Source organism: Pseudophryne corroboree, chromosome 12, assembly GCF_028390025.1.
Source record: "Pseudophryne corroboree isolate aPseCor3 chromosome 12, aPseCor3.hap2, whole genome shotgun sequence".
Lineage (NCBI taxonomy): Eukaryota > Metazoa > Chordata > Amphibia > Anura > Myobatrachidae > Pseudophryne > Pseudophryne corroboree.
The window spans coordinates 10,549,083-10,565,916 of NC_086455.1; the positions used below are offsets into that span (position 1 = coordinate 10,549,083).

Genomic DNA, 16,834 nt, shown 5'->3' on the forward strand with positions numbered 1-16,834 from the left:
ATGGTAGAGAACCCCTGGCACCCCCATTAATGACTAATAAGACACGCTGAAGTCTTTCATTATTTTTAATTGACCAATAATGACATCATTTTTGGGGTGAAAAAGTATAAAGTGATGGAAATTGGGGTTCAAGGTATGGGACAGGTATATTGGGGTGCTTTATGAGTGGGAAATTTAATGAGAGCATTTATTTTGCACAAAAAAAAGCTTACTTTCTATCATGTTTTTATTTTTTTAATGTATATAACAGCCATTTCACACAATTTAAGTCCCCCAAAACTCTCTAATGTGATCTCTAATACACTTCTCTTCTGTTCTCCTATGTTAGTTTAGCATTTTATGGGGTACAAGCTGATTTCCCCATTTTCACCTACACTTTTCACTGCATGTGGAAAAATTAGCAGCTAATTGAATACCCCCCTATGAATTAATTTAATGTACAAATGAGGTTAAGCCGGGAAAACTGAAATGCACGCCGGTGGCGTCCTGCACTGCTGGTAAGATGGGCTTTCTGGGACCCTGTGTCGCGTTATTAAAATGCTTTTCTAGCGGGACGTGTTCGGATACGTCCGATCATGTGTCATTATTACCCGTATAGTTCTGAGCTAAGGCAGTATAAAACACATATTAATACTATTATCAGTTGGGGCTATCATTTAAAAGAAGAAAATGGATGGAGTTTTCCTCTAATGCATCAACCTTATTCATCTCATTAATATTATTATTCTGGTGAATGTCTTGGGATATTAGACAGGCTTTCACAGAAATATGGCAGCGTGCATTGAGCAACGTCTGAATTAATTTCTAATTGATCATCAGGCGAGATACTACACTGATTGGGTTTACCAGAGCAATGTAATACAACACTTTTATGGTTTTGTTACACATTTGCCAGAGATGAAAATTAGGACACATGGCAATCAACGTGTGCGTATCCCTTCTTACCGGCAATGTCACACATCTCAGCATCGGTAGCATTGGCCAGTGCCTCCTCCAGCTCCGGCTCCAGTGTAATCTGCTCCTCTTTGGGTATTTCACGCTTTGCTTGTTTTGGTATAAAGGGCTTTCCTATGGAGAATGAAGAACACATCTGAAACAAGATGATCCATTATTTTAATCAAAAGTATGTAACAAATTAATTACTCATACCAGCTTTTTATTGGGCTACAACAACATGTAGCCAATCAGAGCATTAGAACGCTTGTGGAGGTAGACCAACCTGTAGCCCAGTGTTTCCCAACCTCGGTCCTCAAGGCACACTAACAGTCCTGGTTTTAGTGATATCCAGGCTTGAACACAGGTGACTTAATTAGTACCTCAGTTATTTTGATTTAACCATCTGTGCTGAAGCCTGGATATCACTAAAACCTGTACTGTTGGTGTGCCTTGAGGACCGCGGTTGGGAATGCCTGCTGTAGCCAATCAGAGCATTAGAACGCTCACAGTGCTAGACCAACCTGTAGCCAATCAGAGCATTAGAACGCTCACAGTGCTAGACCAACATGTAGCCAATCAGAGCATCAGAACGCTCACAGTGCTAGACCAACCTGCAGCCAGAGCAGTAGAACGCTCACAGTGCTAGACCAACCTGTAGCCAATCAGAGCATTAGAACGCTCACAGTGCTAGACCAACCTGTAGCCAATCAGAGCATTAGAACGCTCACAGTGCTAGACCAACCTGTAGCCAGAGCATTAGAACGCTCACAGTGCTAGACCAACATGTAGCCAGAGCATTAGAACGCTCACAGTGCTAGACCAACCTGTAGCCAATCAGAGCATTAGAACGCTCACAGTGCTAGACCAAACTGCAGCCAATCAGAGCATTAGAACGCTCACAGTGCTAGACCAACATGTAGCCAATCAGAGCATTAGAACGCTCACAGTGCTAGACCAACATGTAGCCAATCAGTCGAATCAGTTTAAAAAAGTCGAATTGAGATGAGGGACCGGAGAGGGAGGAGAGGGAGGAGAGGGGGGAGACCAGCGGGGACAGCCGCGAGCAAACAGTGGAGAGTAGCGCTGCAGAAGGATGTCTCACAGCCGCCAGACCTCACGGCAGTGTCCACCCGGCTCCAGCAAGCGTGACCTCACTTGCTGGAGCCAGGTGGACGCTGCCGTGAGCGGCGTGGCTGTGAGACATCCTGCTGCAGCGCTGTGCTGTATCGCTGCTCTCCCCTGTATGCCAGCGGCTGTCCACCGTTCCCCGCGGCTGTCCACTGTCTCCCCCCTCTCCCTCTCCTCCTCTGGGTCCCACATCTCAGTCTGACATTTTTTTATGTCGGACTGAGATGGTCAGAAACGGGGCCAAATCCTGTCAAATTTGGCCCCGTTTCACTCAAAAGTACGTGAATTGGCAGCTATCCCGCGATTCACGTAGTATTAGACAAGTCAAATTCCACGACTTGTCGAATAAAAATGCTCGGGATTGAATAGGTCGATTCTCTATTTGACATTAAAAAGTCGAAAACTGCCGTCTTTTCGACAGACGGCAGTTTTTGACCCTAATTGAATATACCCCTATGTCACTTACTGACGCATCACTTACTGACGCATTATTCCTTTTTATTGTTTGACTCTGATTTGAATATTTTATGGTACGTCCGTGCTCGGTATAGGGATACTTGTATTTGTTTTTAAAGCTAAAATCATTAGGCGTCACCAGGAGCGCAGCAGAGACAGCCGGGGAGATCAGCAGTGAATATAGACCGCAGCTGTCTGCGTCTGTCACCGTGCTGGTAGGGGGGGCAGGAGTGACAAGGGGCTACACTATACCACAGCAGCACAGTCACAGATAAAGCTGGACTTCTGAGGAGCGGATCTGAATACTGGCCGCCTCGTCAGCAGAGGAAGGAGCGCTGGTGACTCACGTCACACGTGTCCGGTCACTAGTGTCAGCACAGATTAGGGACAAAGTGGTCTCTGCCTGCCCGCCCGCCCGCCCCCCCCCCCCCCCCCCCACCTCCCAGATTCTCAAGCTGTCTTATGAGAGGAACCACACTGCACACAGCTTTAAATTAATGAATTAATGTCAAAGGGGGAGATGTAGCAAGCCTTGGAGAGTGAAAAGGTGGAGAAGTTGCCCAGAGCAACCAGTCAGCTACTAATGGTCATTAATCTAGCACAGTCTATGAAATGACAGTTGGAATCTGATTGGTTGCTTTGGGAAACTTCCCCACATTATCTCTCTTGATACATCTCCCCTAAAGAGTCGCAGTGGTTGTTGTAGACACTCAGCCCACCTCTCTGTCAGAACGACAGGTGAACGTCGGGGCAGATATCACACTGGTTTAGAGGATGGAGTAACAGTGCCTCCGGGGTAGAGGATGGAGTAACCGTGCCTCCAGGTGAGAGGATGAAGTAACCGTGCCTCCGGGTAGAGGATGGAGTGACTGTGCCTCCAGGGTAGAGGATGGAGTGACAGTGCCTCCAGGGTAGAGGATGGAGTGACAGTGCCTCCAGGGTAGAGGATGGAGTAACCGTGCCTCCAGGGTAGAGGATGGAGTAACCGTGCCTCCAGGGTAGAGGATGGAGTAACAGTGCCTCCAGGGTAGAGGATGGAGTAACCGTGCCTCCAGGGTAGAGGATGGAGTAACCGTGCCTCCAGGGTAGAGGATGGAGTAACCGTGCCTCCAGGGTAGAGGATGGAGTAACAGTGCCTCCAGGGTAGAGGATGGAGTAACCGTGCCTCCAGGGTAGAGGATGGAGTAACCGCCTCCAGGTGAGAGGATGGAGTAACCGTGCCTCCAGGGTAGAGGATGGAGTAACCGTGCCTCCGGGTAGAGGATGGAGTAACCGTGCCTCCGGGTAGAGGATGGAGTAACCGTGCCTCCAGGTGAGAGGATGGAGTAACCGTGCCTCCAGGTGAGAGGATGGAGTAACAGTGCCTCCAGGGTAGAGGATGGAGTAACCGTGCCTCCAGGGTAGAGGATGGAGTAACTGCCTCCAGGTGAGAGGATGGAGTAACAGTGCCTCCAGGGTAGAGGATGGAGTAACAGTGCCTCCAGGGTAGAGGATGGAGTAACAGTGCCTCCAGGGTAGAGGATGGAGTAACTGTGCCTCCAGGTGAGAGGTTGGAGTAACTGTGCCTCCGGGGTAGAGGATGGAGTAACCGTGCCTCCGGGGTAGAGGATGGAGTAACCGTGCCTCCGGGGTAGAGGATGGAGTAACCGTGCCTCCAGGATAGAGGATGGAGTAACCGTGCCTCCAGGATAGAGGATGGAGTAACCGTACCTCCAGGGTAGAGGATGGAGTAACCGTACCTCCAGGGTAGAGGATGGAGTAACCGTGCCTCCAGTGTAGAGGATGGAGTAACCGTGCCTCCGGGGTAGAGGATGGCGTAACCATGGATAATAAAGTAACATTATGCTTTAGAACTGCGGTGGGATGGGTATATAGGAAAGAAATAGTGCTGTATCCCTGTCGGACGTGTTGGAACAGTTTGCGTTCTGAACACGGAGCAGTAGATCCACGAAATAGAAGACAGGTATGACAGAAATGCAATGTCCCATTGGACGGTGTTTTCCCCTCTACGTTTGTACTGTCCATGGCAGGTTCAGCTGTTCCTCGAATGTCCCGCACCTTAGCACATCTCTAATGACCACGGGGCCGAAGGGGGAGATGTATCAAGCAGTGGAGAAGTGCACCAGTGAAGAAATTGCACATAGCAATCAATTAGCTTCTACCTATCACAAGCATAACCAACTAAACCAGAACTAGCGACCTTCCACGTTGCACACGCAAACCCCACAATGTTCATTTTGTCAACCAAAATTTTGACCAAAAGTAATTGTTGACTACAGTTTATTTCATGACTAAAATTAGACTAAAATGAAAACTGAGACCCACTGACTAATTCTCGACTAAAACAAATCAAAAAATAGCGACTAAGACTAAAACTAAATATAAAATCCTTGTCAAAATAAACGCTGGAAGTAAGGTTTTACATTTTTAAAGAACAATTAGATATTTGCAGAAAATAAGTATGACCTGCTGTGAAGGAAATAGGATTGTGTATTGCAGTTGTTTTTTCTAACAAACTTAAGGCATTAATTTGTATATGATACTGTATATAGGAGCACTACGGTAAGTCAGACTCAATATGTGACACACTCTCAGCCTACTGAGCATAGATTACTAATGATATGTGGTAGCACTACCGTAAGTCAGACTCCGTATGTAACACACTCTCAGCCTACTGAGCCTAGATTACTACTGATACATGGGAGCACTACCGTAAATCAGACTCAGTATGTAACACACGCTCAGCCTACCAAGCCTAGATTACTAAGGATATATGGGCGTACTACGGCAAGTCAGACTCAGTATGTAATACACGCTCAGCCTACCAAGCCTAGATTACTAATGATATATGGGCGTACTATGGCAAGTCAGACTCAGTATGTAACACATTCTCAGCCTACTGAGACCAGATTACTAATCACATAGTTAAAGGTATGCAAACTTCTCAAGGGAATTTTAGAGAAATGTTCTTCAGCAAAATCCATTACAGTATCATTAAACTGCAAAAGTGATGAGTACAACATTGGCTAAAATTAGACTATAAACTGAGATCCACTGACTAACTTGACTAAAACAAAACAAAAAATAGAGACTAAAATGTGACTTTAATCCAACTACAATTCTAAGTAAGCGACTAAAACTAAATAAAATCCTTAGTCAAAATGAACACTGAACCTCCATCATTGCCAGTCAGATACTTGCTGCAGAAAGTAACCTGGAAGCCAAGTGTTACCTACAGCGAGAAGAGTGCAGGTTACCTACTGCCTGACTCGGTCATAGCAATGTCATTTGCCGTCTCTTTACCTTTCTTTTCCCCGGTAAATGGTACCAGGTCCTCCCTCTCCTTGGCGTCTATGGCCTCTTTTTCTAGATGCTGTAGAAGAGCATCTCGGTCTAGTGGCCCAGTTGGGGTCTTCACTGTGTGATCTCTCTGCCGCATCCCAGCTGGGAGGAGGATATTCTGTAATATGGAGAGAAAACCCGAGTATTAGATCCACTGCCCACATGATACTTGTCTTACAACTCTGTTACAGGAGGTCTCGGTGGTAGATCTTGTCAGCATGATTGTTTGTAGACCTCTGCACAGCAGCAGCTTTAACGATCTCCAACATCTAGCCCAGAGATTCCCATAATTGGTCCTCAAGGCACCCTAACAGTCCAGGTTTTAAGGATATCCATGCTTGAGCCCAGATGATTGAACCAAATTGACTGTGGTACTAGATATGCCACCTGTACTCAAACATTAAGTTAGGGTGCCTTCAAGGGCTGATTTTGGAAAATACTGATCTAGCCTAAAAATGTTTAACATCATCACCTTTGCAGTGGCAAAAAAAAAAAAGTCACTTTAGAGAGCTATGGATCAGCGGGGGAGCTAAGGTAGGTTGTCTTCCACTAATCTACTTTAAAAGCCTAATTTAGGCTTACTTTGCTTAAAGAAAAACTTTTCAGATAAAGACTAAGGGGTCTATTTACTAAGCCTTGGATGTAGATAAAGTGGATGGAGATAAAGTACCAGTCAATCAGCTCCTAACTGTCATTTTTCAAACACAACCTGTGGCATGGCAGTTAGTAGCCAATTGGCTAGTACTTTATCTACACCGACTTTATCTCCATCCAAAGCATAGTAAATAGACCACAATGTTTGCTGCTGTCCAACTGACCTAACAATGGAGCAACGAAGGACATGGCAACTTAGAGGGTAACTGGCACCTTGGCCAAGTTCTCTCTGTGGAATTTCTCTATGTGAAGGGACATCACTCAGGGTTAGTACTGCTGCATACCTCAGGGTCCATCTCTTGTAGCTCCAAGTCTAGTTGGGCCAGCTCCTCAGCCGACATCGCCCCCATGATCGCATCCTCATCGATGTCCCGATACTTCTCCAGCTCCTTCTGGTAAGACATGGTGCTCATGGTGGTAGGAGCAACGTTCAGCCCCTTAGCCAGAAGACAGAGTGCTAATTAGCAAATACAGAAACGTTCTGCATTATGTGTAAGCACATCATCCCATTTCTCAATGATGAGTTCTTCATCCATGGAACAAAAGTACACTTAGTAGGAGACAGCGATGATTTAATAAACACACACCAGAGTCCAGATACCCTGGGCAGCTCCATCAATAGTCTCATAACATTAGAAAAGTCGCCCAACCACATGACTCCCCCTTTAGCGATACCTTAATTTACTGTGCCTACTGAAGGGGCAACCAAGACACTATCTATAGGAGATTAAAAGTCATTCATTCAATTGCCCACTCCAGGACACCACGTCTGTAAGAAAAACACTCGGGGGGGTCTCATTTAGGAGTCACAAGCTACTGCAACCACTTTAGCGTCTTTTGCCGTAGTCACGCCTGCGCCCTAATGCTAGTGTCAGCCTTTCAGGTGTCTTTAGACGCTGTAATACCGCCAGTTGTGTCTATAAATGCCACCATCGGATTCACCATTCTCTGTTAGCGTACAACTTCCACCTCTTTGTAGCGGCACCTGCTGGGCCGGCGCCAACATACATGGCACATGTGATATGACTCACGTTACCCCAGCTCTCATCGTTATATATACACACACGGACTCTGCTTGTGGGATCTTTTGTTTTGCTGGTCTCCTGCTGTCAACTCTGCCCTGTTTTACCCTATGCTGATGCTGCCACCTGCGGCCTCTTGGCCCACATCATACGCTGTACCATGTACTTACACCACCTGTATGCTGGGGTTCCGGTATGAATGGTCGACCATGTTAAGATTCACAGTCATTAGGTCGACATCGACATGGACTAATAGTCAACTCATGAAAGTGGTCGACACATGAAACGGTCAACATGGATTTTTGAATGGTTTTTGGTGTTATTTTTTCCGTAACATGACCAGGAACCCCAATTAGTGCACCGTGTTCACTCGCCATGCTTCGGGCAAGGTGCCTCGCTCTGCTAGCGCTGCGCTCGGCACAGGCTACTATTCCCAATCGTAGTCCACGTGGATCGTAAAGTATGAAAAATGTACAAGTCCCATTTATAAAAAAAGACAAGTCATGTTGACCTTTTCATGCGTCGACCTGCCGTGTCGACCAGTAATGGTCGACCTAATGACTGTCGACCTTAACATGGTCGACCATCCAAACGGATTCCGCATGCTAGAGCCTGTCAGTAGCAACCTTCGCCGTGTGCCCCAGATGTTTGCCTCGGAAGGTTCCTCCGTGGGCAGGATGTACTTCACGTGGGTCTATTCATACAGAGTATATCAACCTACCTCACACGTGTGAGTCCCATATATTCCTTGGGTTATTTCCCACAGTGTAACCTTCATAGTGCGGCCAACATGGCTGCCTCACCTGGTGCCTTTGGTGGGTAGAATATTCAACCCATGGAAATCATTTCCCAAAAAGTCTGCACCAAGCCTGTATCACGCTTACTGTGCGCTCTAGGTGTTCCATTTTACTTCTGTATTACTGAATGTTCTGTACCGTGTGCTTTGTTGTTTATTACTGTAAAACGCCCGGAGTACTGTTGGAGACAGAGCGCTATATTAATGAAATGATTATTATGTACCAAGCCTTGAAGACAGATAAAGTGGAGAGAGATAATGTACCTTTGGTTGGTTGGTGCCTTAGAACACAGACCTTAAAGCATGGTAGGAAATATAGAGTGTAAGCTCCACTGGGGCAGGGACTGAAGTGAATGGGCAAATATTCTCTGTAAAGCGCTGTGGAATATGTGTGCGCTATATAAATAACTGGTAATAATAACAATAATAATAATAATAATAATAATACTTGCCTACCCTCCCTCATTCTGCAGGAGACTCCCTGAAATAGAAGCAATCTCCCTCACTCCCTGAATAGACCAGCAATCTCCCTGATTGCACCTTATCCTCATTATGTAATTATTACATTCTTGGGGGAAAAAAGAAAACCGAGATATATACATTCATATTCATCAGTGCCATTTCCCTGCATTGGTTACAAGGCACAATGATCCCTATGGCTACAGGCATTCTAAATAAAGTTTCTCGCGCCACTTACAGTATATGGAAGCTCTTGTACATGAATACACAAACAAATTCTGCAAAGTATCAGTGTATTTTCTCCAACAAGTAGATCTTACTAACTTTGGGGCTCATTTACATTTGGATGTAAGTCATGTTTATGACGCACCTCTCCGATGTAGCGGTACACGTCCGCGCGGATAGATGTTACTGTCACATCTCCCTGACAGGCTTTTTCATAAGTAGGCAAGTATGCACTAAAGACCTGACACTGTCCGTACGCCCGGTATATCACATGACCACCTCTAATGACCAGCACACTAATTTACAGGGCATGACGCAGAACATCAGGGAATGTATTGCACGTGTTCATTATACACAAATATATCAAATGCAAAAACTGCAAGAAAAAACATCTTAAAAGAAACAGATGTAAAATCCCTGAGTACATCCTAACAGCAGGGACATCTGGTATGATACCATCACCCTGTTATCACCTTGTTTCAGTCCGTCCTCAGGCACAGGGAGGAAGCCACCCCGCTCACCCCTAGAATCCTCTCCCGCTGTCCCCACCACTCCTGCCACTGTCCCCGCCGCTGGGAAAGGGTTAATCTGGCCTGGATAACACTGACTCAGCGGAGGCCTGGGTGAGCCGCTGGGAGATCATTATCTAAACAGACAGGCTGTAGAAGCAGGCCAGGAGCCAAGCCCCATGTAACACCCACATCACTACAGCCAGTGTTATCTTGTAGGACCACTCATCCCACAATGCAAGTCACACTTCTACCCGTCACAAGTAGATAGGTTATAGTTTACCCAATCTCTTCCGTCAAAATATTTGAGTTAAAACTGCGATGATGGAGAAGTGTACAGCTGCCCGAGCGATGACAGTATGTAATGTGCCTGATGTGCCACGCAGGAGGAGTGGTACTGTGTAAGTGATCAGGGATGCATACAGAACAGGAGGAGTGGTACTGTGTGTAAGTGATAAGAATGCATAAATACTTCCAGCGCACAGAACAGGAGGAGTGGTACTGTGTGTAAGGGATCAGGGATGCATAAATACTTCCAGCGCACAGAACAGGAGGAGTGGTACTGTGTGTAAGGGATCAGGGATGAATAAATACTTCCAGCGGACAGAACAGGAGGAGTGGTACTGTGTGTAAGTGATCAGGGATGTATAAATACTTCCAGCGCACAGAACAGGAGGAGTAGTACTGTGTGTAAGTGATCAGGGATGCATAAATACTTCCAGCACACAGAACAGGAGGAGTGGTACTGTGTGTAAGTGATCAGGGATGCATAAATACTTCCAGCACACAGAACAGGAGGAGTGGTACTGTGTGTAAGGGATCAGGGATGCATAAATACTTCCAGCACACAGAACAGGAGCAGTGGTACTGTGTGTAAGGGATCAGGGATGCATAAATACTTCCAGCACACAGAACAGGAGGAGTGGTACTGTGTGTAAGGGATCAGGGATGCATAAATACTTCCAGTGCACAGAACAGGAGGAGTGGTACTGTGTGTAAGGGATCAGGGATGTATAAATACTTCCAGCGCACAGAACAGGAGGAGTGGTACTGTGTGTAAGTGATCAGGGATGCATAAATACTTCCAGCACACAGAACAGGAGGAGTGGTACTGTGTGTAAGTGATCAGGGATGCATAAATACTTCCAGCACACAGAACAGGAGGAGTGGTACTGTGTGTAAGTGATCAGGGACGCATAAATATTTCCAGCGCACAGAACAGGAGGAGTGGTACTGTGTGTAAGGGATCAGGGATGCATAAATACTTCCAGCACACAGAACAGGAGGAGTGGTACTGTGTGTAAGTGATCAGGGATGCATAAATACTTCCAGCACACAGAACAGGAGGAGTGGTACTGTGTGTAAGGGATCAGGGATGCATAAATACTTCCAGCACACAGAACAGGAGGAGTGGTACTGTGTGTAAGTGATCAGGGATGCATAAATACTTCCAGCACACAGAACAGGAGGAGTGGTACTGTGTGTAAGGGATCAGGGATGCATAAATACTTCCAGCACACAGGACAGGAGGAGTGGCACTGTGTGTAAGTGATCAGGGATGCATAAATACTTCCAGCACACAGAACAGGAGGAGTGGTACTGTGTGTAAGGGATCAGGGATGCATAAATACTTCCAGCACACAGAACAGGAGGAGTGGTACTGTGTGTAAGTGATCAGGGATGTATAAATACTTCCAGCACACAGAACAGGAGGAGTGGTACTGTGTGTAAGTGATCAGGATGCATAAATACTTCCAGCACACAGAACAGGAGGAGTGGCACTGTGTGTAAGGGATCAGGGATGCATAAATACTTCCAGCGCACAGAACAGGAGGAGTGGTACTGTGTGTAAGGGATCAGGGATGCATAAATACTTCCAGCGCACAGAACAGGAGGAGTGGTACTGTGTGTAAGTGATCAGGGATGCATAAATACTTCCAGCGCACAGAACAGGAGCAGTGGTACTGTGTGTAAGTGATCAGGGATGTATAAATACTTCCAGTGCACAGAACAGGAGGAGTGGTACTGTGTGTAAGGGATCAGGGATGTATAAATACTTCCAGTGCACAGAACAGGAGGAGTGGTACTGTGTGTAAGGGATCAGGGATGTATAAATACTTACAGCACACAGAACAGGAGGAGTGGTACTGTGTGTAAGTGATCAGGGATGCATAAATACTTCCAGCACACAGAACAGGAGGAGTGGTACTGTGTGTAACTGATCAGGAATACATAAATACTTCCAGCACACAGAACAGGAGCAGTGGTACTGTGTGTAACTGATCAGGAATACATAAATACTTCCAGCGGACAGAACAGGAGGAGTGGCACTGTGTGTAAGGGATCAGGAATACATAAATACTTCCAGCACACAGAACAGGAGGAGTGGTACTGTGTGTAAGGGATCAGGGACGCATAAACACTTCCAGCACACAGAACAGGAGGAGTGGTACTGTGTGTAAGGGATCAGGGATGCATAAATACTTCCAGCACACAGAACAGGAGGAGTGGTACTGTGTGTAAGTGATCAGGGATGTATAAATACTTCCAGTGCACAGAACAGGAGGAGTGGTACTGTGTGTAAGGGATCAGGGATGTATAAATACCTCCAGCACACAGAACAGGAGGAGTGGTACTGTGTGTAAGGGATCAGGGATGCATAAATACTTCCAGCACACAGAACAGGAGGAGTGGTACTGTGTGTAAGTGATCAGGATGCATAAATACTTCCAGCACACAGAACAGGAGGAGTGGTACTGTGTGTAAGTGATCAGGGATGTATAAATACTTCCAGTGCACAGAACAGGAGGAGTGGTACTGTGTGTAAGGGATCAGGGATGTATAAATACCTCCAGCACACAGAACAGGAGGAGTGGTACTGTGTGTAAGGGATCAGGGACGCATAAACACTTCCAGCACACAGAACAGGAGGAGTGGTACTGTGTGTAAGGGATCAGGGATGCATAAATACTTCCAGCACACAGAACAGGAGGAGTGGTACTGTGTGTAAGTGATCAGGATGCATAAATACTTCCAGCACACAGAACAGGAGGAGTGGTACTGTGTGTAGGTGATCAGGATGCATAAATACTTACAGCACACAGAACAGGAGGAGTGGCACTGTGTGTAAGGGATCAGGGATGCATAAATACTTCCAGCGCACAGAACAGGAGGAGTGGTACTGTGTGTAAGGGATCAGGGATGTATAAATACCTCCAGCACACAGAACAGGAGGAGTGGTACTGTGTGTAAGTGATCAGGGATGTATAAATACTTCCAGCGCACAGAACAGGAGGAGTGGTACTGTGTGTAAGTGATCAGGATGCATAAATACTTCCAGCACACAGAACAGGAGGAGTGGTACTGTGTGTAGGTGATCAGGATGCATAAATACTTACAGCACACAGAACAGGAGGAGTGGCACTGTGTGTAAGGGATCAGGGATGCATAAATACTTCCAGCGCACAGAACAGGAGGAGTGGTACTGTGTGTAAGGGATCAGGGATGTATAAATACCTCCAGCACACAGAACAGGAGGAGTGGTACTGTGTGTAAGTGATCAGGGATGTATAAATACTTCCAGCACACAGAACAGGAGGAGTGGTACTGTGTGTAAGGGATCAGGGATGCATAAATACTTCCAGCACACAGAACAGGAGGAGTGGTACTGTGTGTAAGTGATCAGGGATGTATAAATACCTCCAGCACACAGAACAGGAGCAGTGGTACTGTGTGTAAGTGATCAGGGATGTATAAATACTTCCAGCGCACAGAACAGGAGGAGTGGTACTGTGTGTAAGTGATCAGGATGCATAAATACTTCCAGTGCACAGAACAGGAGCAGTGGTACTGTGTGTAAGGGATCAGGGATGCATAAATACTTCCAGCGCACAGAACAGGAGGAGTGGTACTGTGTGTAAGGGATCAGGGATGTATAAATACTTCCAGCACACAGAACAGGAGGAGTGGTACTGTGTGTAAGGGATCAGGGATGCATAAATACTTCCAGCGCACAGAACAGGAGGAGTAGTACTGTGTGTAAGTGATCAGGGATGTATAAATACTTCCAGCGCACAGAACAGGGGCAGTGGTACTGTGTGTAAGGGATCAGGGATGCATAAATACTTCCAGCGCACAGAACAGGAGGAGTGGTACTGTGTGTAAGTGATCAGGGATGTATAAATACTTCCAGTGCACAGAACAGGAGGAGTGGTACTGTGTGTAAGGGATCAGGGATGCATAAATACTTCCAGCGCACAGAACAGGAGGAGTGGTACTGTGTGTAAGGGATCAGGGATGTATAAATACTTCCAGCACACAGAACAGGAGGAGTGGTACTGTGTGTAAGGGATAAGGGATGCATAAATACTTCCAGCACACAGAACAGGAGGAGTGGTACTGTGTGTAAGGGATAAGGGATGTATAAATACCTCCAGCACACAGAACAGGAGGAGTGGTACTGTGTGTAAGTGATCAGGGATGCATAAATACTTCCAGCGCACAGAACAGGAGGAGTAGTACTGTGTGTAAGTGATCAGGGATGTATAAATACTTCCAGCACACAGAACAGGAGGAGTGGTACTGTGTGTAAGTGATCAGGGATGTATAAATACTTCCAGCGCACAGAACAGGAGGAGTGGTACTGTGTGTAAGGGATCAGGGATGCATAAATACTTACAGCACACAGAACAGGAGGAGTGGCACTGTGTGTAAGGGATCAGGGATGCATAAATACTTCCAGCGCACAGAACAGGAGGAGTGGTACTGTGTGTAAGTGATCAGGGATGCATAAATACTTCCAGCGCACAGAACAGGAGCAGTGGTACTGTGTGTAAGTGATCAGGGACGCATAAATACTTCCAGCGCACAGAACAGGAGGAGTGGTACTGTGTGTAAGGGATCAGGGATGCATAAATACTTCCAGCGCACAGAACAGGAGGAGTGGTACTGTGTGTAAGGGATCAGGGATGCATAAATATTTCCAGCGGACAGAACAGGAGGAGTGGTACTGTGTGTAAGGGATCAGGGATGCATAAATACTTCCAGCACACAGAACAGGAGGAGTGGTACTGTGTGTAAGGGATCAGGGATGTATAAATACTTCCAGCGCACAGAACAGGAGGAGTGGTACTGTGTGTAAGGGATCAGGGATGTATAAATACTTCCAGCACACAGGACAGGAGGAGTGGTACTGTGTGTAAGTGATCAGGGATGTATAAATACTTCCAGCGCACAGAACAGGAGGAGTGGTACTGTGTGTAAGTGATCAGGGATGTATAAATACCTCCAGCACACAGAACAGGAGGAGTGGTACTGTGTGTAAGTGATCAGGGATGCATAAATACTTCCAGCACACAGAACAGGAGGAGTGGTACTGTGTGTAAGGGATCAGGGATGCATAAATACTTCCAGCGCACAGAACAGGAGGAGTGGTACTGTGTGTAAGTGATCAGGGATGCATAAATACTTCCAGCACACAGAACAGGAGGAGTGGTACTGTGTGTAAGTGATCAGGGATGTATAAATACTTCCAGCACACAGAACAGGAGGAGTGGTACTGTGTGTAAGGGATCAGGGATGCATAAATACTTCCAGCACACAGAACAGGAGGAGTGGTACTGTGTGTAAGGGATCAGGGATGCATAAATACTTCCAGCACACAGAACAGGAGGAGTGGTACTGTGTGTAAGTGATCAGGGATGTATAAATACTTCCAGCACACAGGACAGGAGGAGTGGTACTGTGTGTAAGTGATCAGGGATGCATAAATACTTACAGCACACAGAACAGGAGGAGTGGCACTGTGTGTAAGGGATCAGGGATGCATAAATACTTCCAGCACACAGAACAGGAGGAGTGGTACTGTGTGTAAGGGATCAGGGATGCATAAATACTTCCAGCACACAGAACAGGAGGAGTGGTACTGTGTGTAAGTGATCAGGGATGTATAAATACTTCCAGCACACAGGACAGGAGGAGTGGTACTGTGTGTAAGTGATCAGGGATGCATAAATACTTCCAGCACACAGAACAGGAGCAGTGGTACTGTGTGTAAGTGATCAGGGACGCATAAACACTTCCAGCGCACAGAACAGGAGGAGTGGTACTGTGTGTAAGTGATCAGGGATGCATAAATACTTCCAGCACACAGGACAGGAGCAGTGGTACTGTGTGTAAGTGATCAGGGACGCATAAACACTTCCAGCGCACAGAACAGGAGGAGTGGTACTGTGTGTAAGTGATCAGGGATGCATAAATACTTCCAGCACACAGAACAGGAGGAGTGGTACTGTGTGTAAGGGATCAGGGATGCATAAATACTTACAGCACACAGAACAGGAGGAGTGGCACTGTGTGTAAGGGATCAGGGATGCATAAATACTTCCAGCGCACAGAACAGGAGCAGTGGTACTGTGTGTAAGGGATCAGGGATGTATAAATACTTCCAGCGCACAGAACAGGAGGAGTGGTACTGTGTGTAAGTGATCAGGATGCATAAATACTTCCAGCACACAGAACAGGAGGAGTGGTACTGTGTGTAAGTAATCAGGGATGCATAAATACTTCCAGCGCACAGAACAGGAGGAGTGGTACTGTGTGTAAGGGATCAGGGATGCATAAATACTTCCAGCGCACAGAACAGGAGGAGTGGTACTGTGTGTAAGTGATCAGGGATGCATAAATACTTCCAGCGCACAGAACAGGAGGAGTGGTACTGTGTGTAAGGGATCAGGGATGTATAAATACCTCCAGCACACAGAACAGGAGGAGTGGTACTGTGTGTAAGTGATCAGGGACGCATAAACACTTCCAGCACACAGAACAGGAGGAGTGGTACTGTGTGTAAGTGATCAGGGACGCATAAACACTTCCAGCACACAGAACAGGAGGAGTGGTACTGTGTGTAAGTGATCAGGGACGCATAAACACTTCCAGCACACAGAACAGGAGGAGTGGTACTGTGTGTAAGTAATCAGGGATGCATAAATACTTCCAGCGCACAGAACAGGAGGAGTGGTACTGTGTGTAAGGGATCAGGGATGCATAAATACTTCCAGCGCACAGAACAGGAGGAGTGGTACTGTGTGTAAGGGATCAGGGATGCATAAATACTTCCAGCGCACAGAACAGGAGGAGTGGTACTGTGTGTAAGGGATCAGGGATGTATAAATACCTCCAGCACACAGAACAGGAGGAGTGGTACTGTGTGTAAGTGATCAGGGACGCATAAACACTTCCAGCACACAGAACAGGAGGAGTGGTACTGTGTGTAAGTGATCAGGATGCATAAATACCTCCAGCACACA

General features: G+C 46.5%; 1 protein-coding gene across 3 annotated transcripts in view; it reads right to left on the reverse strand.

The window, feature by feature from the left end:
- Positions 1-16,834, reverse strand: part of TMOD4 (tropomodulin 4) — a 62,921-nt gene that overhangs the window by 31,721 nt on the left and 14,366 nt on the right. For 2 of the 3 annotated variants that reach the window (XM_063946955.1, XM_063946956.1), the window contains exons 2-4: positions 6,801-6,953; positions 5,824-5,980; positions 946-1,068 (exon numbers count right to left, since the gene is read on the reverse strand). In XM_063946955.1, the coding sequence (XP_063803025.1) occupies positions 946-1,068; positions 5,824-5,980; positions 6,801-6,953 (433 nt within the window). Of the gene's footprint in view, positions 1-945; positions 1,069-5,823; positions 5,981-6,800; positions 6,974-16,834 lie in introns of all 3 variants that reach the window. The other variant, XM_063946954.1, reaches the window with a different exon arrangement.